Consider the following 23,227-nt stretch of genomic DNA (forward strand, 5'->3'; position numbering starts at 1 on the left):
TTTCTGGTGTTGTCCTTACATTTAAGTACCCCTGAAACTGAGGAGCAGGGAGCCTCCTGGCTTACCATATCATCAGACGTGCCAGGCAGGGACTCAGTGGTGGAGAGGCGCAAGGACTGCGTGTTCACCAGTGACGTAGAGGACAGTCTCCTCTTTCTTGCCCCACTGCAGTTGTTTGGGATACTGAAGGCACAACGCTTGTGATAATTTAACCCACACCCTGCAAAATGGGAAAAAGCGGGGATAGAAATATGAAGAGAGCATAAAGGTAGGCCAAACTGACTCACTCTTGGAAGCATAAAGCTAGTAGGCCAATAATCAGAACCCCACTTTTATCTCTCTTCTACTTACCGTCACATTTTAACCCTTGTCGCACCAGGCCAAAAAGCATCTCTCCACAGTGATCACAAAAGGCGGGGGCACGGTAAGAATGGACGTTGAGTGCATGTGGGCGGATCTGAAAATCTTCAAATGTTGCAGAAGCTAGAGGGAGGATAGAAGAGAGAAGACAGCAAGGAGTAAATGAGAGAGAAAGGAAGGGGGAAAGAGAAGAGTAAGAAGTGAAGCAGAAAATAAGAACAAAAGAAACAGACTTTTTTTTACATTTCTGACCAATACACAATGCTCTTTGTATAGAGGCCTCTAAGAATGATAAGGCCAACTCCACAGCGCAACCCTGTAACAAATGAAGCTAGGATAAATGTTTCAGTATTCAAAAATAAAGAGACCATGGGGCAATCAGCCACCACAATGATGGATTTGGCTTCTTATTTACATCAGTACACAGTCTATTAAATTACAGGCTTTGTAGGGAAATTTACTATCTAGGATCCCTGTCAAGTCTTCCATCCCCACTCTTAGAACTTTCTCCTTTTATTTTAATTATTTAATTTTCTATACTGTTCTCCCAAGGGAGCTCAGAGCGTTTTACATGATTTTATTCAGGTACTCAATCATTTTTCCTTTTTGCCTTCTTACCTACGCTTACCAGCCATCCCATACATACCTACCTGTATCCTCTGTTATTTAAATAATTAGATTTGGACAAATGCTGACCTAGGTAGAATCAGCTTTTCCCTTTGTTAGCCCCTTTTTATTTGGATCAACTTGTCCTTAGCTTTTTTTTTTTTTTTTTTTTTTGGTGGGGGGAGGAAGAACTATCACACAAGAAATTTAAAGTTGCTATTAAAACCTGGCTATTTGAGCAGTTGTTTTTTTTTTAATGACTGGCAGATGATGTTTGTGGATAATGCTATTTTGGTGTTATTGTCATATTGTAATTTTTACAAAGATTTGTACTGAGGCAACAAAGGAACTTTCTTTATTGTGCCCTGTTATTATATTATTATGATCATCTACTGTTCAACATAATGAATGTTTTAGGAACTTTTCTATTCCCAGTAATATTTCCTTTTATTATTTTTATATCTTAGTCTGTATACCGCTTTGACCTACTAGTCCAGTAAAAGTAGTATAGCAAATGGGTAAAAATTAAAATTAAAGATGAAAGAGATAACCCAAGAGTCCAGAATGCAATAAACAGGGCTTTTCCTAGGACTCAATGATATAAACTGTAGGAGGATCTACTGTTGGCAAAACAATGCCTCCCATAACAATCTAGGGAAAGTCTCTAATGCAGAGTGGGTCCCCCTCCCACTTCGCACTGACCCTTTTCTATCCCTGTTGACAGCACATAGCAGGAAGATGACCAGAACCCACACAGTCAATGGGAAGAGAAGCTCCAGTCATCAGCTGACACCAGTCTTGGCAGAAAATATGCCTGGTTGCAGCCAACACGCCAACAAGCGTCTGATTGGCTGCCAGGAAGGAAGGAAATGCCACAAAGCAGCAGCTTCACTGCCTTGAAGCATCAATCACAGGAAGCACTGAAGGCAGAATCTGACAATGAAAACATTACAAATCATGCCCAGAATCCTGCAGAGAAGAAGCAGGAGTCACAACCCCACCCTAGCAGACCCTACTGTCTATCCGTGCAATTCCTCATCTTTGTTCCATCTCACGCCCTCTCACACTCCACCCCCACCCCCTTGATGAACCCTTCTCCATGCATACCCCTAATCACCCCCTTTATGGAGGAACCCCCGTTGCTGCCTCCCTCCTATTTCCTTCATTTCATTTTTCTCCTTGTATAGAAATGAAAATAATCCCCTTACTGAGATGAGAACTTTAGCTGCTCTCTCCCCACATGAGTTCAGCTCATCAGCCTGGAAACCGCAAACCCTGCAGCCAGCTGCAAGCAACTAGCATGTACCCGATGAGTAACCCAGACTCTTTCTACAGGTGTCAGCAGACAGCAGTCAGTGCATACAATATCCAACCTGTTTTGCAGTAGAGACTCTGCTGCGTTTCCCCTGCTGTACCATAGCATCAAACTTCACCATTGCAATGGACCACCATGAAGAAAAATGCCACCTTAACATCATTCATTTTCATACTCCAGGAATTTTGCATATAGGAAGCATCACTTTCTCCCCCACCCCCTTCTTATACATGATGTCCTTTCTGATCAGTCCTTACCTGAGAGTACAACCTCCACTAGGTCCCCTTCCTGAATGTCCCCTGCTGATCGCACCAGCTGCAGAATATTGATGGATGATGGGTCATGTTTAAAAAGTAGTATCTTTTCGTAGAGACCATAAAAACCACACTCTGGAAACTAGAGCAAGACAGAGAAAGACATTTTGAGAAAAAAGGAACACAAAAGAGAGAAAAAAAAAAGAAGCAAAGATGCCCCCCCCCCAAAAAAAAAAACAAAAAACACAAAAAACAGATTAAACAAAATAAATTACAGTTGGGAACACAGACCAAAAAATAAGGTAAATTAAAACAAATACTTAGGGACAAATGCACTAAAAACAGTCTCTCCATTTTATTTCTATTTTATTTCTATGTGTAAAATGCTCTGCTCATCTGGCCCAGACACATTTTATTTCTATTTTATTTCTATGTGTAAAATGCTCTGCTCATCTGGCCCAGACACATTTAAGAAGTAGACTAATGGTTAGTGCTGCAGCCCGAGAATCCGTGGAACTGGGTTTGATTCCCACTGCAGTTCCTTGGGACTCCAGGCACGTCAATTGACCCTCCACTGCCCCAGGTACAAAATAATATGTAAACAGCTTTGATAACCAAAAAGGCAATATATCAAATCTCATCCCCTTTCCGGAGACATCTGTTCCCAGAGTCTCGGAGCTTGCTAGTTTAGTCATTATAGAGTTGCCAGAATAGGAGGAGAGAATCCTATCATGTTCAAGCAGTATTAAGCATTACATGTTATTTTCATAACACAAGCTCCAAGGAGTCCAAAGCAAATGCCAATGTGATGCCAGCAAGATTCATGACAATACATGAAATAGTGCAAACAGATCTGCTAAAACATGGGCTGCACTGTATGTTTTGGTTTGAAGTTCCTTCTTCCCCCTCCCCTTTTCAAACAGCCCAAGATACAAGTCTCTCCAGATACAAGGTATGGTTCATTTTAGTATAAAGAATACATACTCACCTATTGTAGTGGAAAAACAAACCACGAGGCTCAGGATGTGCTCTCTGTCATTAAGCTATGTGTCACATGGCATTAGACAACTGTCCTACTCCACTGAACATGATCAGACTAGATTCTGGGAAACAAGTCACTTAACAGCATAAACCAGGGGTCCCCAAAGTCCCTCCTTGAGGGCCAAATCCAGTCAGGTTTTCAGGATTTCCCCAATGAATATGCACTGAAAGCAGTGCATGCACATAGATCTCATGCATATTCATTGGGGAAATCCTGAAAACCCGACTGGCTTCAGCCCTCAAGGAGGAACTTTGGGAACCCCTGGCATAAACCAATGCACACTTGCAACAAAAGGTTTTTAAAAAATGGGATAAAATAGGAACAGGAAACACAGGCCCCAAAATCTCTTGCTGCATTAACTGAATCAGTTTCCTGTACATCAATTAGCACAGTAGGTGCTGTGAAAGAATAGGAAGAGCTCTGTGACTACTGTAAAACAGCTATAACAACTGGATGCTTCAAGAAGTGGATTTTAAAGATACTAGTCCCCTTAACCCCTACTACCACCAACTAGTCACTCATCTTGAGTCACAGGAGGAAGGGAGATCTGATCAGCGTCTCTCCTTTCTCCACCAGCAATCCCCAACCGCATGGCCTGCTGACATCTTCACGCCTCCCTGTGGCCCATAAAGTGTGGGCCTGTACCACCAGCAGTGTGGACCAAGCCAGGAACCCAAATTCCCCAGACAGCTGCACCTAATATGCAAGCCCTGGGACTCCACGGGCTTAGGATACTGAAGGAAATTGATCACCAACCTCTAAGACCTGTGTTGTGAAGGTGAGTTTCACCCACTTCCTACATGCACAGTCTTCACCTTCTACCAACTCCTGCTGCTCCCACCACCTGCTGATTGCTCACCCAGGGCCTGACACCTGCTAGCTCCCTATGGCTCGAACACCCCTCACAGCCTATCACCTCGGCCTCGCAATTGTAACAAATCACCTCCAGAGACAGGCACTGACCCCAACACTCCTGCTCACCCAATATTCCTGGCCATGATGTGCTTCACCATCCCAATTATCATCGCCCAGGGCAAATATGGGGACCTCAGTTACTACCAACAAGAGGAACCCCCACCAGAAGTCCCCGCAACTCACACCCATTCCTCCCTCCCCACCCACTCTGATAAATGCCAGATTGGCCTGCAACAAGGACACCTTCATCTACGACTTTCTCATAGACAATAGATGAGACATCTTCAATACCCAAGACCCCAACTCATCAGGACGACTGAAAATAACTCTGGAAACGGTAGAAACATGGATGACCAACCACAAACTGAAACTGAACACGGATAAAACCAAATTCCTGCTGCTAGAAAAAGACAAAGAACCTACCTTAACTGATCTGACGACAAATGCAATCACATACCCAATACAGCCAGCACTCAAAATCCTGGGAGTAACAATAGACAGGAGATGCACAATGCAGACTCATACTAACAAAACCATCCAAAAAGCCTTCTACACCATGCGCAACCTGCGAAAAATAAGAAAATTCTTTGACAAAATTCAATACAGGATCTTAGTCCAATCACTTGTACTAGGACTTGTAGACTACTGCAACAGCCTTTATCTACCCTGCCCCGCTTACATGACCAAACAATTACAGACAGTACAGAACACAGCACTCAGACTTATCTACTCACTAGGAAAATACGATCACATCACTAATGCCTATCTCGACTCACACTGGCTACCGATACAAGCAAGAACTCAATTCAAACTATACTGTTTATTATTCAAAGCACTAAACGGAACAGCACCTCTCTACCTAAACAGCCGCCTAACCCGAAACCTCTCAACTAGAGTAAGGAGAACCCAGACTCCATTCACCTACCCCTCACTCAAAGGCACAAAACGCAAAAAGCTATATGACAACCTACTTGCTACACAGGCCGCGAAAATTGACCCCACCATATCCAAGCTGCTGACCACAACTACGGACTACAAAGCGTTTCGAAAAGATATAAAAACCATACTATTCAAAAAACACATCCCAATATTATAATCTACCATCATCTTCTCTCCCTTCATATCCTACTGCAACTCACAACCAACTGCAACTTCGTCCCCATAGGCAACATCTAATCTAGCTGCATCGGGCGTAAAGCCAATTCATATCTAGAAACACAGTCTCCCCAAATACCGAAAAAATCAGATATAGCAACCTAGGAACAGACGATTTTTTGGTAACATAAGATTATGCGTTGTAATATTATGTAAAGTAACATAAGGTTATGCGTTGTAATATAACATAAGGTTATGCTTTGTAATATCATGTAATGTAAGTTATGCAATGTACTGGAATAATAAGGTAAAATAACATAAAATAACTCTACGTAAAGTCTTGTAAAGTTATGTAAGATAAATTATGTAAACTTAATGCAAGTTATGCAAGCACGGTAAGGATAATGTAAAGTAACACAAAGTAACTCCACGTAAAGTTATGTAAAGTTATGTACGTAAAGTTATGTACGAAAAGTTAAGTAAAGTTAGGTTTGCAAAGTTTGTAAAGTTATACAAATAATTGTATTGTCATCGCCTGGAAATGTCCAGCCATCTTCTAATGTAATCCGCTTAGAACCGCAAGGCACAAGCGGAATAGAAATCACTAATGTAATGTAATGTAATGTAATGTAATGTAATCCTTAAAAACTGGGGAGATCCCAGAGGACTGGAAAATAGCAAATGTCACGCCCATCTTTAAGAAGGGATCAAGAGGTGACCCGGGAAACTACAGACCGGTGAGCTTGACCTCGGTCCTGGGAAAGATATGGAAGCACTGGTCAAGGACACAATCTGCGATCACATAGAAAACAAGGGACAACTGAAGGCAAGCCAGCATGGCTTCTGCAAGGGAAGGTCGTGCCTCACGAACTTACTGTACTTTTTTGAGGGAATAAACAGCCAGATGGATAAGGGGGAAGCCACAGACATCATTTACCTTGACTTCCAAAAAGCCTTCGACAAGGTACCTCACGAACGGCTACTTAAGAAGCTGTGGAGCCACGGGGTGCAAGGGGATATCCACCGATGGATCAAACACTGGCTGGCAGGCAGGAAACAGAGGGTTGGAGTAAAGGGCCATTACTCAGACTGGCAATGGGTCACGAGCGGAATTCCACAGGGGTCGGTGCTGGGACCGCTCCTGTTCAATATATTTATTAACGACCTGGAGACGGGGACGAAATGTGAGGTTATTAAATTTGCTGATGACACCAAACTCTGCAGCAGGGTTAGAACAACGGAAGACTGTGAAGACCTGCAAAGGGACCTAACGAGACTGGAAGAATGGGCAAAAAAGTGGCAAATGAGTTTTAACATAGAGAAATGCAAGGTCATGCATGTAGGGAAAAAAAATCTGATGTTCAGCTACAAAATGGGGGGATCATTGCTAGGAGTGAGCAACCTTGAAAGAGACCTGGGGGTGATGGTGGACTCAACATTGAAAGCATCAGCACAGTGTGCGACAGCCTCAAAGAAAGCGAACAGAATGTTGGGTATCATTAAAAAGGGTATCACAACCAGGACGAAGGAAGTCATCATGCCGCTGTATCGTGCAATGGTGTGCCCACATCTGGAATATTGTGTCCAGTACTGGTCGTCGCACCTCAAGAAGGACATGGCAGTACTTGAGGGGGTCCAGAGAAGAGCGACTAAACTGATAAAAGGTATGGAAAACTTTTCATACGCTGACAGGTTGAACATGCTGGGGTTGTTCTCCCTGGAAAAGCGGAGACTTAGAGGGGACATGATAGAAACCTTCAAAATCCTGAATCTGATAAGAAAGGCAGAGGGTGGCAGCCATCATAAAATCTGACACCTCCTCCATGCTGATCAATACCATCACACTCACAGCTCTAGAATTCCTCATTTTCTCTATGGGCAACAGCAGCAAGCTCACATTTGCTCTATCTATTGGGCCCCAAGCGCCCCCATGAGCACACTGGATGACTTCCTTGACATCATCAGCCAACTGGTCATCTCCTACAAACAGATAACACTGGCCAGCACTCATTTTGGTGCCTCAAATGTTAAACCTGTTTCTGGGCATATTTGACCTGCCGATTCCAAAAATGGCACCAGTTTTCTCCTATCAGCTCTAGTTTTTGAGATACTGAACATGTGCTATATACCACTCTTCACTCTGCTCATCCATTAAAAATCAGGATGTTTTAATGTGGTGTTTAAATTAATATCCTTTAAACATGAAGGAAACCATAAGGATTACAACTGGATAAAGAAACAATCTAGACGATTGAAAACCGAATCAGCTGAGCTCCTTCGGTTTTCAGTCATCTAGATCATTTCTTTATCCAGTTGTAATCCTTATCGTCCCCCCTGAAAGTGGGTTGAATATCTTTTAGGACCCCTAAGAAAGGAGTGTGTTTTCGAAACACAGACCGTGTCGGGTCCCATTTTCCCACACAATTGGACCACAATTGGGATACAAACTGTTCATTGTTCCAAATATTGTGTGTTAATTTTTGGTTTTGGATTTGGTTTTGGCATCTTGTACATTCTTGCTGCAGTTTCCTTTTTTGTTGTTGTTTGTCATTTATAAGTTGTCTGATCTGTGGACCATCAAAAATTCCTGCCTTCGGATTTTCCATGGTAAAGTCCAGGTAACATATGCGCTATGTATTCAACGCACAAACTGTCTTTATTCAATAGAGGTAAAAAATAAAATTCAACCATATCTGAGAAACTAGAGCTGATGCAGTCTATCCAATGCAATTTTCTGAATCAGTGTTCCAAATAACCCCAGGAACGGGTCAAAAATCCTAAGGCACCAAGAATTTATTGTTGTTGTTGTTGGCCTGTGTAATTGTCCTGGGCGACTTCAACCTCCCGGACTATCACAACACCACCGGATCATCTGCTGACTTTTTAACGACTATCTGACCTAGGGTACAATCAAATCATCTCTTCAACAACCCATTTGGCAGGCAATATCCTCGACCTTGTCTTCATACATGGGGACAAAACCCCAGACCCAAGCAACACAAGCTACACCATCACACCTGTCCCATTGTCAAATCATCATCTAATCCTACTCCATCTCCTAACCTCCTCCAAGTGTTATCATAAACAGAGATCAATCCCAGGTCAAGAAAACACTCAACCCAGACTCAATCAGCTTAGAGAACTTCTCTGCCAGCATTTACAAGCTAGGAGAAGCAACTGACCCAGACATCCACTCCATTGACAAGGCCGCCTCAAACTGTCACACAGGGATAAAATCCCTCTATGAGAACCTAGCCCACACCAAGGAATCAAGATCTATCCCTCAAAAATTATGTTCTCCCTGGTTCACTGATGACCTACAATCACAAAAAAGGGAGCTGAGGAGAGCAGAGAGGAAGTGGTTTAAATGCAAATAAAGCTCACTGGAAAAGACTATCAGCCGATTTCAGCCATCCATGAAGCAAAGAAAGCCCACTAAATGCAACTACTACACAAAGCCAGATCCAGATGCCTTTTCACATTGACAAAACAACCTCTTTACAGCCTCCCAAAGTAATCAGCATAACACCCAAACCAACCTCGACAGCGAATATCCACCTTCAAGTTTCAAGTTTATTAGGATTTTATATACCGCCTATCAAGGTTATCTAAGCGGTTTTACAATCAGGTACTCAAGCATTTTCCCTCTCTGTCCCGGTGGGCTCACAATCTAGCTAATGTACCTGGGACTATGGAGGACTGAGTGACTTGCCCAGGGTCACCTTCTTTCAAAGGAAAAAAAAAATAAAAAAGACCCCATCCTCAAGAACCTCGACTTAACCCAAAAGGTACCCAATCCCATCACCCCCCCAACTCTATCAGGGATCCCCCACACGAAATCCTAACTCACTTTAATATAGTCACAAATTAACACCTTACAGAGATTGTAAAAAGCACTAACAGCCATCAAACACAATCCTTGACCCATGCCCATCTGACTTCCTACTATCCGTTCAAGATGCATACATATAATCAATCCTACCACTCACCAATATCTCCCTAACAGGGAGATGCCCATAAGCTGGAAATCTGCCATTGCTCGTAAATACCAAATCAAGATTCATTCATGCAGACGACATCCAACTATTTCTCCCGCTAGGTGCAAATTGAGCCTCCCAACCGACATCAAAAACTGGATACCTCAAAACAAACTTCGGAGGAAGTGACATCACCGAAGCAAATGGTTGGCTGAGGTGGGAGCTCTGCAAGCCCCGACTTTAAAATAGCATTTTCCCGGCACTCTCATTAAGCGTTTTGCTCCCGAAGTACCGGCATCGGACCCAGCAAGCTGTGAGCGGCACATTCCTTTTCTATGGCGGGGCAGCCAAAGAAAATCCTGCAAGATTATGCCTTTCTCCCGAATGGCGGGGGCATTCTCAAAATTGCAGCTGCGGAGGAAGAGAGTGCAGCAGGGCGGATGGAGGTAACATCTGTAGCAGCTGGGGAAGCAGGGCAGCTCATGGCAGCATATTCTTTGGCAGAATTAAAGCTGATGCTCCAGGAAATTCATACAGATATTAAATCTGTCCGAACAGAACTGTCGACCCTAGCAACGGACCTGAGAGGGGAGATTTCGGAGTTGGGTCATAGGGTGGCTGAGACGGAGGAGGGCCTTGTGCAACATCAGGAGCATTTGCTGGAATTGGATACTAAAACTAAAAATCTACTCGCTCACCATACTTATGTGCTAGACAAGTTGGAAGACTTGGAGAACTGTGGGCTGCACTCTAACTTGCGGATTCGGGTTGTGCCGGAGGTGGCAGAATATGCTAATAGTGAGCAGGTGGCCAGCATGCTCCTGTTGACAGATACGGTGGTCATGGCTCCTGATGCTATTCACCTGGAACGGGCCCATAGAGCTTTGATGGCCCCAAGGGGGAACAAACCACATGACATAATAGCCTGCTTTGCGGACTTTAAAACTAAAGAGGCAGTCATGCGAGCAGCACGGGCCCAGCCTAATCTGAAATTGGATACCTCTGACATTGAGTTATATCAAGATTTGGCTGCAGTGACCTTGAGGCAGCGAGCGGAGTTACGACCAGTACTTCACTATTTGCGGAAGCGAAACATCAAATATCGTTGGCGTCATGCCTTTGCATCATTGTTCTATCTGGAAGGGAGATTACGCATGGTTCGAACATTGGAGGATGCAGCTCAGATTTTCCCTTCTGTCCAGTTCTCCAGAGAGATACCATCATCAAGCAGTCGGACTGGACAGGCGCCTGCGGAAGGAGGACGTCCCCCGCGACCCCGCTGGCAACGGGTGGCCCAGATAGGTGGTCGCCTCACCAGGAATTCACCAGGAGCAGTGGCTAGTCTGGGTACTGGACCCTGAAAACTTTTCGCTCCTCCTTTTGGACACGAGGCTGCTGGTTCTGGAAGCCCCCCTTTTTTGGGTTACTGATGGGGACCTGGAGATTTGGTTGTGGTCTGTTTTATTTCAGGGGTTCTGTTGATATTTGCTACTAGGGCTTGGTGGTGTAAGGGATTCTGTAGTGTTTTGGGTCTTTTTTGCTGGGGGGGGTTCTGCTGGTGGGGATGTTAGGGAATGTCCTGGGAAATCCCTGGTGAGTTTGGTAGGTGGGGGGAGATTTCATTTGGAGGAACATAGTTGGGGGTTTGGCTTTAGGCTGCGCTGTTGCTGGATTACTTTGATTTTGGTGCGGGGGGGGTGAGTTGGGAGGGGGATTTCTGTAGGCGGTTGAGAGTGTTGGGCATATTGGGTATTATATGAAAGGTCCTTGGTCTTTCCGTAGGTGGGGGATAGGCCTAGGTATGGTGTTGGGGGGGTTGTGGGTTGGGGGCGGGGGGATGGGTGTGGGGCAGGTGGGGAATCATGGAAGTCGTCAAGTTTTTGGGTGGCTGATGTGGAGTGGGGAGTCCGCTGCGGACGGTGCAGGTGGGGTTCTTTGGCATTCTGGGCAGTTAAGAGTGGCTAGTATGGATTGATGTCCACTCCAGAGCTTAGGCTCCTCACATTGAATGTGAGAGGCCTAAATATGGCTAATAAGCGACAGCTTTTATTTAGGGAGGCTCAGCGCTTGCACCCTCAGATCCTTTTTTTACAAGAGACACATCTTAGACCATACCATGAACATCTATTGCATAATCCTCTTTTCTCAGGGGTCTATTTAGCTTCTAATAAGAAAGTAAAGGGGTGGGGATCTTGATTGCAAGTGCAGTACACACAGAGTGCAAGTGCGTCATTCCAGATGGGGAGAGTCACTATTTAATCCTGGTGGCCCAACTTGATGGGGACTGGTATACACTGGCCAATGTCTACGCTCCCAATGAACGTCAAGGCCTCTTTTTTAGCCGGCTGGAGGCTCGACTCCAGACTTGTGTAGAAGGGACGTTAGTGATTGGTGGGGATTTTAATCTCACTTTGGATCCCTTGGTGGATAATTCCACATCGGGTGTTCAACATGGGAAGATGGAGAGGAAGAATCTACGAGCTCTTTTAAATCATTGGGATTTGTGTGATCTTTGGCAGAAAGCTAATGATTATTTTTCTTCTGTACATAATTCTTCCTCTAGGATAGATTTGTGGCTGGGTGAAGAGGGGTTAGTGTCTCGCCTACAGCACTGTCATATTGAGTCTAGTACGCTATCTGATCACTCGCCAGTGCTTTTGATTTTAGAGTGGAGTGGAGAAAGGCACCCGCGTCCACCATGGCGATTTCCGGATGGCCTCTTGTTAGATCCTGCGAATGTCGAATGGCTGGGTAAAGCTATGATGGAATATTTAGAGTTTTATGATCTTGAGGAGATTACACCAGGGCTATTGTGGGAAGCCTTTAAAGCAGTAATTTGGGGGCGGGTGATAGGCCTGACCGCACGAGAGCGTAGAGTGAAGGAGGGTGCTGCACGCTTGCTCCGCGGGGAGATCCAGGTTTTGGAGATGAAGGAGAAACATATAGAATTAACGCAGCAGGAGCGAGAACTGTTGCAGGCACTCCAGATTCAGCTTAAGGCTTTGGAATTAAAGGAGATACGGAAGGCTTTGCAGGCGGTCAAGCAAACATATTTTGAATTTGGCAATAAATCGAGCCACCTCTTGGGTTTATCATAATTTTATACCCTCAATAAGAACTGGACAGGGACTTCGTGTTACTGGCTCCATGGATATTGGGTGAGAGTTTTGGGAGTATTATCGTTCTCTTTATGGCCAGGCTGACAATCTGTCGGCTGGAGAGATAGAGGGATTTCTTTACAGGGTACAGCTGCCCTCTTTGACTAGTGGGGAGGCCTCCCAGCTTTCGCTACCTATCACCTTAGAGGAAGCCTGGGAGGCGATCGAGGCTTTGCCAGTGGGCTCCTCACCGGGGATGGATGGTTTTACGAATGCTTTTTATAAGCGGTTTCAGGGAATTGTTGCCCCAGTGTTGGTTCAGGTCTTTAGTGCTTTAGAAGCAGAAACTATTTTACTGGCTTCTTGGCGATTAGCGGCTGTGACATTGTTGTTGAAACTGAATAAGAATAGTGAGGATTGTGGTTCTTATCGGCCTAGCTCATTATTGAAATTCAGACTATAAAATCTTCACCAAAATCTTGGCTCAGCGGCTGCAGAGAGTGTTACAGACTCTAATAAAGGCTGATCAGGCGGGCTTTTTGTAAACGCCAAGCCTTTGACAACATTAAAACTGCCCTGCACTTGATTTGGCATGCAAACCATCATAAGATTCCAGCGATTTTGCTTTCTCTGGATGCTGAGAAAGCATTTGATCGGGTGCAATGGGGCTTTCTTTTTGGTGTTTTGCTTAAATTAGGGTTTGATGAAAAGTTTCTCTCCTGGCTTCGTTTGTTATATAGGGCTCCCTTATCCAGCTTTAAGATCAATGGGTTTTTAACGGACCCAGTGGAACTTGGTCGGGGAACAAGGCAGGGCTGCCCCTTGTTGCCACTGCTGTTTGCTTTGGCTATGGAACCTTTTGCATGTTTGATTCAGCAGTATGAACATATTCAGGGGTTGGAAGTGGGAAACCAGTCTTACAAGATTTTGCTTTTTGCGGATGATGTTCTTTTGTTTTTGCGGAATCCCAGGGATTCCTTACAATATTTGATTCAGGCTCTGGAAGATTATGGGCGTGTTTCTGGTTTTTGGGTAAACATGGATAAGTCCAAAATTCTCAATATTAATTTATCATCTGCACAGGTACAGCAGATTCAGGGTCAATTTGCTTTCCGTTGGGCACGGAGATCTCTCAAGTATTTGGGGGTGCAGCTGACAGCCTGCCCTGATTCGTTATTTGCGGTCAACTTTCCTCCACTACAGCAACAAATTTTCCAAGAATTGGATAGATGGGAAGGTATGACCATTGGGTGGATGGGCCAAATAGCAGCCGTTAAAATGATATTACTTCCGAAGCTCTTATTTCTTTTTATGGCTTTACCTATAGCGATACATATCAGTTGAATAGTATCCAGATGATTAACTAACTGTCTCCTCTCCGATACCAATGGGGTATTTTTGCATATTGAATCGTAAAGTATTCGCTTACATTTGGAAACGTAAACCTCCATGGGTACGGCGAGCTCTTCTACATCAGCGTAAACAGCAGGGAGGGATGGGAGTTCCCAATTTCCGCCTTTATTATCAGGCAGCTTTATTACAGGAAGTGGCTGTGTGGATTGGATATGAAGATCGTCTCTGGATGCATTTGGAGCAGGCTTGTATGCCTGATATCTCACTGTGGAGACTTCCGTGGGCCCCAGTTTCCATCTTGTGGGCCCATTTGAAGGTAGACAAAGCACAGTTACTTACCATAACAGGTGTTATCCAGGGACAGCAGGCAGCTATTCTCACATATGGGTGACGTCATCGACGGAGCCCGGTTGCGGACACCTCGCAAGCAGACTTGCTTGAAGAAACTCAAAATTTCGAGTCGCTCGCACCACGCATGCGCGAGTGCCTTCCTGCCCAGCGTAGGGCGCGTCTCCTCAGTTCAGATAGCTAGCAGAGAAGCCAATCAGGGGAGGTGGGTGGGTTGTGAGAATAGCTGCCTGCTGTCCCTGGATAACACCTGTTACGGTAAGTAACTGTGCTTTATCCCAGGACAAGCAGGCAGCCTATTCTCATATATGGGTGACCTCCAAGCTAACCAGAATGGGATGGTGGGAGTGTTGGCAATTTAGGAGAATAAATTTTGTAATACTGTTTGACCAAACTGTCCATCCCGTCTGGAGAAAGTATCCAGCCAATAGTGAGAAGTGAAAGTATGAACCGAGGACCAAGTAGCAGCACTACAAATTTCCTCAATAGGTGTAGATCTGAGGAAAGCTACTGAAGCTGCCATTGCTCTGACTTTATGGGCTGTGACTTTACTATGAAGGGGTAATCTAGCCTGGGCATAGCAGAAAGAGATACAAGCCGCCATCCAGTTGGAGATGGTAAGCTTAGAAATAGGATGGCCCAACTTATTTGGATCGAAGGAAACAAAAAGTTGATGAGCAGTTCTGTGTGGTTTGGTGTGTTCCAAGTAGAAGGCCACAGCATGTTTACAGTCTAGAGCACAGGTGTCAAAGTCGGTCCTCGAGGGCCGGAATCCAGTCGAGTTTTCAGGATTTCCCCAATGAATATGCATGAGATCTATGTGCATGCACTGCTTTCAATGCATATTCATTGGAGAAATCCTGAAAACCCGACTGGATTACGGCCCTCAAGGAGGGACTTTGACACCCCTGGTCTAGAGTATGAAGAGCTGATTCTCCAGGATGAGAATGAGGCTATGGAAAAAATACTGGAAGGACGATGGATTGGTTGAGATGAAATTCCGAGACCACTTTAGGTAGGAATTTAGGATGAGTACGAAGAACCACGTTGTCATGATGGGTTAGTTACTAAAGCTTGCAGTTCACTGACTCTTCGAGCGGAAGCGAGGGCTATGAGAAAAACCACTTTCCAAGTGAGATACTTCAGATGAGTCTTATCGATTGGTTCAAATGGAGGCTTCATGAGTTGAGAAAGGACAACACTGAAGTCCCAAACCACAGGAAGCGGTTTGAGAGGAGGGTTAACATTAAAGAGACCTTTCATAAATTTGGAAACCACTGGATGAGCAGAGAGGGGTTTCCCTTCAATAGGCTGATGGAAAGCCGCAATTGCACTGAGATGGACTCAGATAGATGTAGACTTGAGGCCAGAATTGGATAAGTGAAACAAGTACTCCAAAACAGAAGATAAGGAGGAATGCTGAGGCTCCGTATGATGAGAAAAACACCACGTAGAAAATCTAGTCCACTTTTGGTGATAGCATTGTCTAGTGGTAGGCTTCCTAGAAGCTTCTAAGACATCTCTTACACATTGAGAAAACTGAAGAGGAGTTAAGTTGAAAGGTACCAAGCTGTCAGGTGTAGAGACTGCAAGGTTGTCTTGGCCACCGAGGAACGATGAGAATCATGGTGGCATGATCGTTCTTCAACTTGACCAGAGTCTTGAGAATGAGAGGGAATGGAGGGAATGCGTAGAGGAAGAGATTCGTCCATTCCAGAAGAAAAGCATCTGCTTCGAGGCGATGAGGAGAGTATATCCTGGAGCAGAACTAAGGTAGTTTGAAGTTGTGGGGAACCGCAAAGAGGTCTATCTGAGGGGATCCCCATTGTGAAAAAATTTGATGAAGACGCAAGGAATGGAGAGTCCATTCATGAGGTTGTAGAAGGCGACTTAAGTTATCTGCCAAGCAATTCTTCGCCCCTTGAATGTAGACAGCTTTGAGGAAGGTGTTGTGGCGGATTGCCCAGTCCCAAACCTTCATCGCTTCTTGACAAAGGGAGGCAGAGCAGGTCCCTCCTTGTTTGTTGGCATAATACATAGCGACTTGGTTGTCCGTCCGGATGAGGACCACTTGGTCGTGAAGAAGATGTTGAAAAGTGTTGAGAGCCTTGAAAATCGCTCTGAGTTCCAACAGATTTATGTGACATCGACAATCCGTACTGGTCCAGTGGCCTTGAGTACGGAGACCATCTAGATGAGCACCCCAAGCATAGGTCGAAGAGTCTGTCGTGAGGACCTTTTCATGAGGGGGAGTTTGAAAAAGCAAGCCTCTGGAAAGATTGGAAGAGAGTATCCACCAACGGAGAGACATCTTGAAGGAAGGAGTGACTGAAATGTGTCGGGAAGGAGGGTCCATTGAGATGCCAGGGTCCACTGAGGAATTCTGAGGTGAAGTCTGGCAAAAGGAGTCACGTGTACTGTGGAGGCCATGTGACCCAGAAGTACCATCATGTGTCTCTCTGAGATAGAAGAGCGGAAAGACACTGTATGAAAGAGCTGAAGAAGAGCTTCCAGACGTTGTTGTGGAAGGAATGCTCTGAGTTGGACAGTGTCCAGAACAGCTCCAATGAATTGTAGAGTCTGTGAGGGCTGAAGTTGAGATTTGGGAAAGTTGATTTTGAATCCCAAACTTTGAAGGAACCAGAGAGTCTGTTGGGTCGCTACAATAACCCCTTGAGATGTGGAATCTTTGATGAGCCAGTCATCGAAGTAGGGAAATACCTGAAGACCATGATTCCGGAGAGCTGCCGCTACCACTACCAGGCACTTGGTGAACACTCTGGGACACGAGGCCAGGCCGAAGGGTAGTACTCTGTATTGAAAATGCAGATTCCCCACCCGAAATCCGAGATACTGACGGGAGGCCGGATGAATGGGGATATGGGTGTAGGCCTCCTTGAGATCCAGAGAGCATAACCAGTCGTTCTGCTCGAGAAGGGGATAAAGAGATGCCAGGGACAACATTCGAAACTTTTCTTTGACTAAAAGTTTGTTGAGAGCCCTGAGATCCAGAATGGGTCGCAGATTGCCAGTCTTCTTCGGAACAAGGAAGTAACAGGAGTAAAACCCCCTGTTCTGCTGTTCCAAGGGAACTGGTTTGATGGCATGGAGAGAAAGCAGAGCTTGAGCTTCCTGAAGAAGAAGGGCGGTCTGGGATGGATTGAAAAGATACTCTCTTGGAGGAAGCTCTGGTGGAACCTGAGTGAAATGAAGAGAGTATCCTTCTCTGATGATGGTAAGCATCCAGAGGTCGGATGTAATTATCGTCCATCGGTTGTAAAAATGATGGAGACGACCTCCTATGGGGGAAAAGGGGACAGAGACAAAATGGTGGAGGTTATGCTCTGTTGTAAACAGTCAAAAAGGCTGAGAAGCCTTAGGTGCAGCAGAAGGTTGGGGTTTCTGTTGCTTCTGAGGTTGCTGTTTTTTCAGAGGAGGGCGAATATAAGGAGCCGGCTTTGGAGCAAAACGCCTTTGAAAGATAAGAGCAGGGCATGCAGGCTTGGCAGAAGCTGGCTTTGGCTTAGGTCTGACTATAGAAGCAAATGATTTTTCTTAGTCAGATAATTTTTTGGTGGCTGCCTCGATGGATTCATCAAAGAGGTCGTTGCCCTCACAAGGAATGTTAGCCAAGCGGTCTTGAAGGTTAGAATCCATGTCAATGGTACGAAGCCAGGCAAGACGACACATTGCTACAGAGCAAGCAGACGCTCGGGCAGATAACTTGAAGGCATCATAAGATGATTGGAGGAGATGCAGACGTAATTGAGAGAAAGAAGCAATGACTTCCTGAAACTCAAAATGCATTTGGGTATCCAAATAATCCAAAAACTTTGGTAGAAGAGAAAGAAGAAATTAAAAGTAAGTGATGAAATAAAAATTATAATTGAGGACTTTAGAGGACATCATAGCATTCTGGTAGATGCGACGTCCGAATTTGTCCATATTTTTCCCTTCCCTTCCAGGATGGGACCTTTTCAAGGAGGACTCGACCAGCAGGGATTGATGAGATAACTGAGAATTTTCAAACCTTTTGCGATGCACAGTCTTATATCTAGAGTCCAATTTTCCTGGAACAGCCGGTATGGAAAAAGGTGTTTCCATGCAACAACCAAAAGTCTGATTCAAAAGCTTATGAAGTGGAAGCTTAAGAGACTCTGCCGGAGGTTGATGAAGATGTATGACTTCGAGATACTCCTTAGAATATTTGGAGCTAGTATCCAATTTAACATCCAAGTCCACAGCCATCTGTCGCAGGAAAGACAAGAAAGATAGCTGATCTGCCAATGCTTTGCCTCGAGAAGGACTCGAGGACATCGAGGCAGCCTGTGTCGAAGAAGAAGCTTCGGCAGGAAAAAAGGCAAAGGAACCTGGTGACTTGGACGAAGCAATCGAGACCGGAACATCCTCGAGGTACGTCCTCGAGGTCCTGCATCGGAGAGCTCGAACGAGGAGTCGGTGGTCTGGTCGAGGTTGGAGTAGATGGAGGCTTTGAGGAAGAAGGTCTGTCAAGAGACGAAGAACCATGCCTGGAAGGATGCCTCAATGAAGGCCTCGAATGTCGGTGAGAACTGTTTCTGGAACCAGATCTTGAGGATCGAGGAGACTTTGCCTCGGAGATGTGGGCAACCGAAGCCGATGTACGAATAGGACTAGAGGCTGTAGATCAAAGCTCCAAAGGCTTGGTGGAGGAACCTCGATGCACTCTCAAAGACTCTGCTCCTTGTATAGAGTGTGAGGATTCTTGTTGAGGCACTCGCAAAGAATCTGCTCCTTGCTTTAAGTGCTTGGATGCCAGACCAGACACTCGCAGAGACTCTGCTCTCTGAAAAGAGTGTGTAAGTTCAGACTAGGGCAAAGGAAGCGGCTCGACCTTGCGGGAGTCTGCAGAATGCCCAGGCTGGATAAGAGGAAGCAGTTTGGGTCCCATGTTAGTAAGGAACTGAATAAACTGCTTCTCTAACATGGTCTGGAAAGAAGCCGGCAAGGATGGATCCGCGTCTGAAATTGGATCATCTTAGACACTTTAATCACCACCGGCGGAACCGACTGCTGAGCTATCTGACCTGAGGAAACAGGGAAAGATACAGCAGATGATGTCTAAGCAAGAGCCGCTGCAAACGACGAAGGTCTGATGAGGCTCGAAGTGGAAGCAGTAGGCACAGAAGGAGCCTCGGTGGAAGTTGAGGCCGAAGCAGTCCTTCGAAGTCGAGGGATCAATAGGAGATTCCATCTCGAAGAGCTTGTCCACCAAAATGCAATGATGCTTGAAAGCATGAGGCTGAAGTGTTTGGCAAGGCAGGCACAACCTAGGATGATGTTTTGGCCCAAGGCACTTGAGGCAGCGTCCATGAGGGTCTGTAAGAGAGATCACGCGCTGACACTTGCTACACCTCTTGAAGCCCGTAGCAGGCTGGGACATAGACGGAAAAATAGCCGCCGTAAAATAGAAGCCCTCGGGCTGCAGCCGAGTGGCCTGTCCCGGAAAACGAATGGAAGAAGAAAATTTTTTTATTTTTTAACTAAAATAAAAGAAATAATAAAACAGCGATTCGTGAGGAAAAAAACACAAACCGCAGTTGAGAGAAGGCACAAACTGAACAAAGTTAAACGCAGAGAGTCAAAGACGGACTTCTCGGCTCCGCGGAAAACTGAGAAGACGCGCCCTGCGCTGGGCGGGAAGGCACTTGCACATGCACGGTGCGGGCAACTCGAAACTTCGAGTTTCTTCAAGCAAGTCTGCTTGCGAGGCGTCCGCATCCGGGTTCCATCGATGATGTCACCCATATGTGAGAATAGGCTGCCTGCTTGTCCTGGGATAATCCTTTTTTGAGCGTGATTTTAAATACTTGGTATCAGTTGAGGCAGAAAATGTTCCAGGAGATAGACATTTTACATTGTCTCCTATCAGTCTCTTAGAAGGCTTTGTACCAGGGGGAGAGGACCCTATCCAGTATCGATAGGTCCAAGCAAGGCTGTGCACGATTGGACAAATTTGGCAGGATGGCGCTTTGCTTCCCTTTGCTCAACTACAGCATGAGTATGGGCTCGTGCACACTGATGTGTTACCGTATGCACAATTGAGCATCTTTTTGTATAAACGGGCATATTGGGACTTGATATTGGGGGAAACTAAATTGGAAGTGGCTTTGCAGAAAGGGCTTGGAGAGGGAAGGATTTCTCGCTTGATCAGGCCTTATTATTGCGGGAAGATCTAGAGGACAGTTATCGCAGAATATGGGAGAGGGAAGTAGGGAGAGTTTTAGAAGACAAGGAGTGGGGTGGATGTTATCAAAGTCTTTTTTCTTTGCCTATTACTTCTTCTCTTTTGGAAAACGGATATAAACTTTATTATCGCTGATATTTGACACCAGTGAAATTAAGTTTCCTTTGGGGTTGCTCTTTCTGATCACTGTTGGAGGGGGTGTGGACAAGTGGGCTCCTTTCGGCATATTTGGTGGTTCTGCCCTAAGGTTAAGGAATATTGGAATATGGTGGGGCAGATATTGGTCCAAATTGTGGGGAAGCATGTCCCGATCTTGATGGAATGCTGTGTACTTAATATGCCTTTCCCGGGGTTTCTCCCCCAGGAACATCGTCTGGCTATTTTTGTGGTGACCCTAGCGAGGGTGGCTTTGGCGGGTTGTTGGCGCTCCACTAAGGTACTGGAGAGGAGACATTTACTTAATCATTTGGATACTATTCAACTGATGTGTAAATTGACTGCTATGTGCCGGATGCGCATGGAACCCTATCGGAAAGTATAGTCTGGCTATGTCGCTTGGAGGACTTCCTCACTCCACATGGGACTAGAATTGGGTTTAAGAGGGAGGGGGGTTGGGCCCGGGGGCTGGGTTGTTTCATTCTGGGAAGGATACTAGTCATGTTCATGATTCCTTCTTTTTTGCGTGATGATTTATGTATATAGCTAGGCGAGGTGTCATGCGTATTTTTCTGTGTGACTCTTGCAGTTTTAATGGTGTTTCAAATTATTTTTATGCTTAAAACTTTAATAAACAATTATGGAAAAAAAAGGGGGGGGAGTTAGGCATTGTTTATAGAATGGCATTTATGTCCAGGAGCCGCAACTAAATTTAGGCATGGTCATTTGCCCCAAGGAAATTTAGGTGCAGATGCCCCTATCAGGGCCGCCATCAGGGCAGTACTACCAGTCCTGCATTCAGGGGCCCGGAGCAGACAGGGGGCCCGGGCTCCTCCAGGGTCCTAGGCCACAGTCTAGGGAGGGGGCGGCCCGCCCCAGGTGCACAGGAGAGAGCTGGGCGGTGAACCCGCAGAGTTCAATACATCTCGAGCCGCGAGGCTCGTCTTCTGTTCCTACCTGCCCTGCCGCTCACATATAGCCGAACGGAAGTGTTCCCCGATGTCAGCGCTGACGTCGGAGGGAGGGCCTAAGCAAAGCCTGCCCTCCGACGTCAGCGCTGACATCGGAGAATACTTCCGGTCGGCTATTTGTGCACGGCAGGCAGGAAACAGAAGACAAGCCTCGCTGCTCGAGCTCCGTTTTGCTGAGAAAGTTGCAAAGATGGGCTGGGAGACAAACGCGGAACACAAAAGGGGGGAGGGAGTGCGTTTTGGACACAGAAGGCATGGACTTGGGAGAGAGGAAGGGAGGGAAAGAGATGCTGAGGTGGGGGAGGGAATGGGTTTTTGGACACAGAAGGCATGGACTTGGGAGAGAGGAAGGGAGGGAAAGAGATGCTGAGGTGGGGGAGGGAAGGGGTTTTTGGACACAGAAGGCATGGACTTGGGAGAGAGGAAGGGAGGGAAAGAGATGCTGAGGTGGGGGAGGGAATGGGTTTTTGGACACAGAAGGCATGGACTTGGGAGAGAGGAAGGGAGGGAAAGAGATGCTGAGGTGGGGGATGGAATGGGTTTTTGGACACAGAAGGCATGGACTTGGGAGAGAGGAAGGGAGGGAAAGAGATGCTGAGGTGGGGGATGGAATGGGGTTTTGGACACAGAAGGCATGGACTTGGGAGAGAGGAAGGGAGGGAAAGAGATGCTGAGGTGGGGGATGGAATGGGTTTTTGGACACAGAAGGCATGGACTTGGGAGAGAGGAAGGGAGGGAAAGAGATGCTGAGGTGGGGGAGGGAATGGGTTTTTGGACACAGAAGGCATGGACTTGGGAGAGAGGAAGGGAGGGAAAGAGATGCTGAGGTGGGGGAGGGAATGGTTTTTTGGACACAGAAGGCATGGACTTAGGAGAGAGGAAGGGAGGGAAAGAGATGGTAGTGTACACGGGGAATAGAAGACAGGAGAATTTTTGGTCATAGGGAGGGAGTGAGGTACAGATAGTGGCATACCAAGGTGGGGGAGGGTGGGGGGGGCAGTCCACCCCGCCCCGGGTTTATGTCCCAAGGGGGTGCACAGCTGGCCACCCTCCAGTGTTCTCCCTAGGCCGTCAAACTGCGGCTCTTTAGCCACTTGAGTGCCACCGCCACCATCAGGGAACAGGCCAGCGCCGAGTTCTCCCTGCTTTTCCCTGTGGGGCCGACCAACTCTCGCCACTCGCGTCAATTCTGACGTCGGAGAGGACGTTCTGGGCCAGCCAATCGCTGCCTGGATGGCCTAGAATGTCCTCTCAGACGTTAGAATTGACGTCGGGTGGCGAGAGTTGGTCGGCCCTGCGGGGAAGAGAAGCAGGGCAAACTCGGCGCCGGCCTGTTCCCGATGGTGGTGGCATAGGGGAGGGCAGTGAGAAAAAAAAAAGAAAGGGGGGACAGGAAGTCAGAAAGGGGGCAGGGTGAAACAAAGAAAAATGGGGCACGGAGAGAGAGAGAGAAAGACAGACATACAGAACGAAAGAGGGTGTGGAGAGAGAAAGAAAGAAGGGGGCAGGGT

The 23,227-nt window shown here is 46.2% G+C and overlaps 1 protein-coding gene across 3 annotated transcripts in view; it reads right to left on the reverse strand.

Moving 5' to 3' along the window:
- PRKD2 (protein kinase D2) overlaps window positions 1–23,227 on the reverse strand; it is a 124,786-nt gene that overhangs the window by 71,925 nt on the left and 29,634 nt on the right. For all 3 annotated transcript variants that reach the window (XM_033955879.1, XM_033955878.1, XM_033955877.1), the window contains exons 2-4: window positions 2,539–2,677; window positions 352–483; window positions 66–220 (exon numbers count right to left, since the gene is read on the reverse strand). In XM_033955879.1, the coding sequence (XP_033811770.1) occupies window positions 66–220; window positions 352–483; window positions 2,539–2,677 (426 nt within the window). The remainder of the gene's footprint in view (window positions 1–65; window positions 221–351; window positions 484–2,538; window positions 2,678–23,227) is intronic.

This window comes from Geotrypetes seraphini, chromosome 8, assembly GCF_902459505.1.
Source record: "Geotrypetes seraphini chromosome 8, aGeoSer1.1, whole genome shotgun sequence".
Classification (NCBI taxonomy): Eukaryota; Metazoa; Chordata; class Amphibia; order Gymnophiona; family Dermophiidae; genus Geotrypetes; species Geotrypetes seraphini.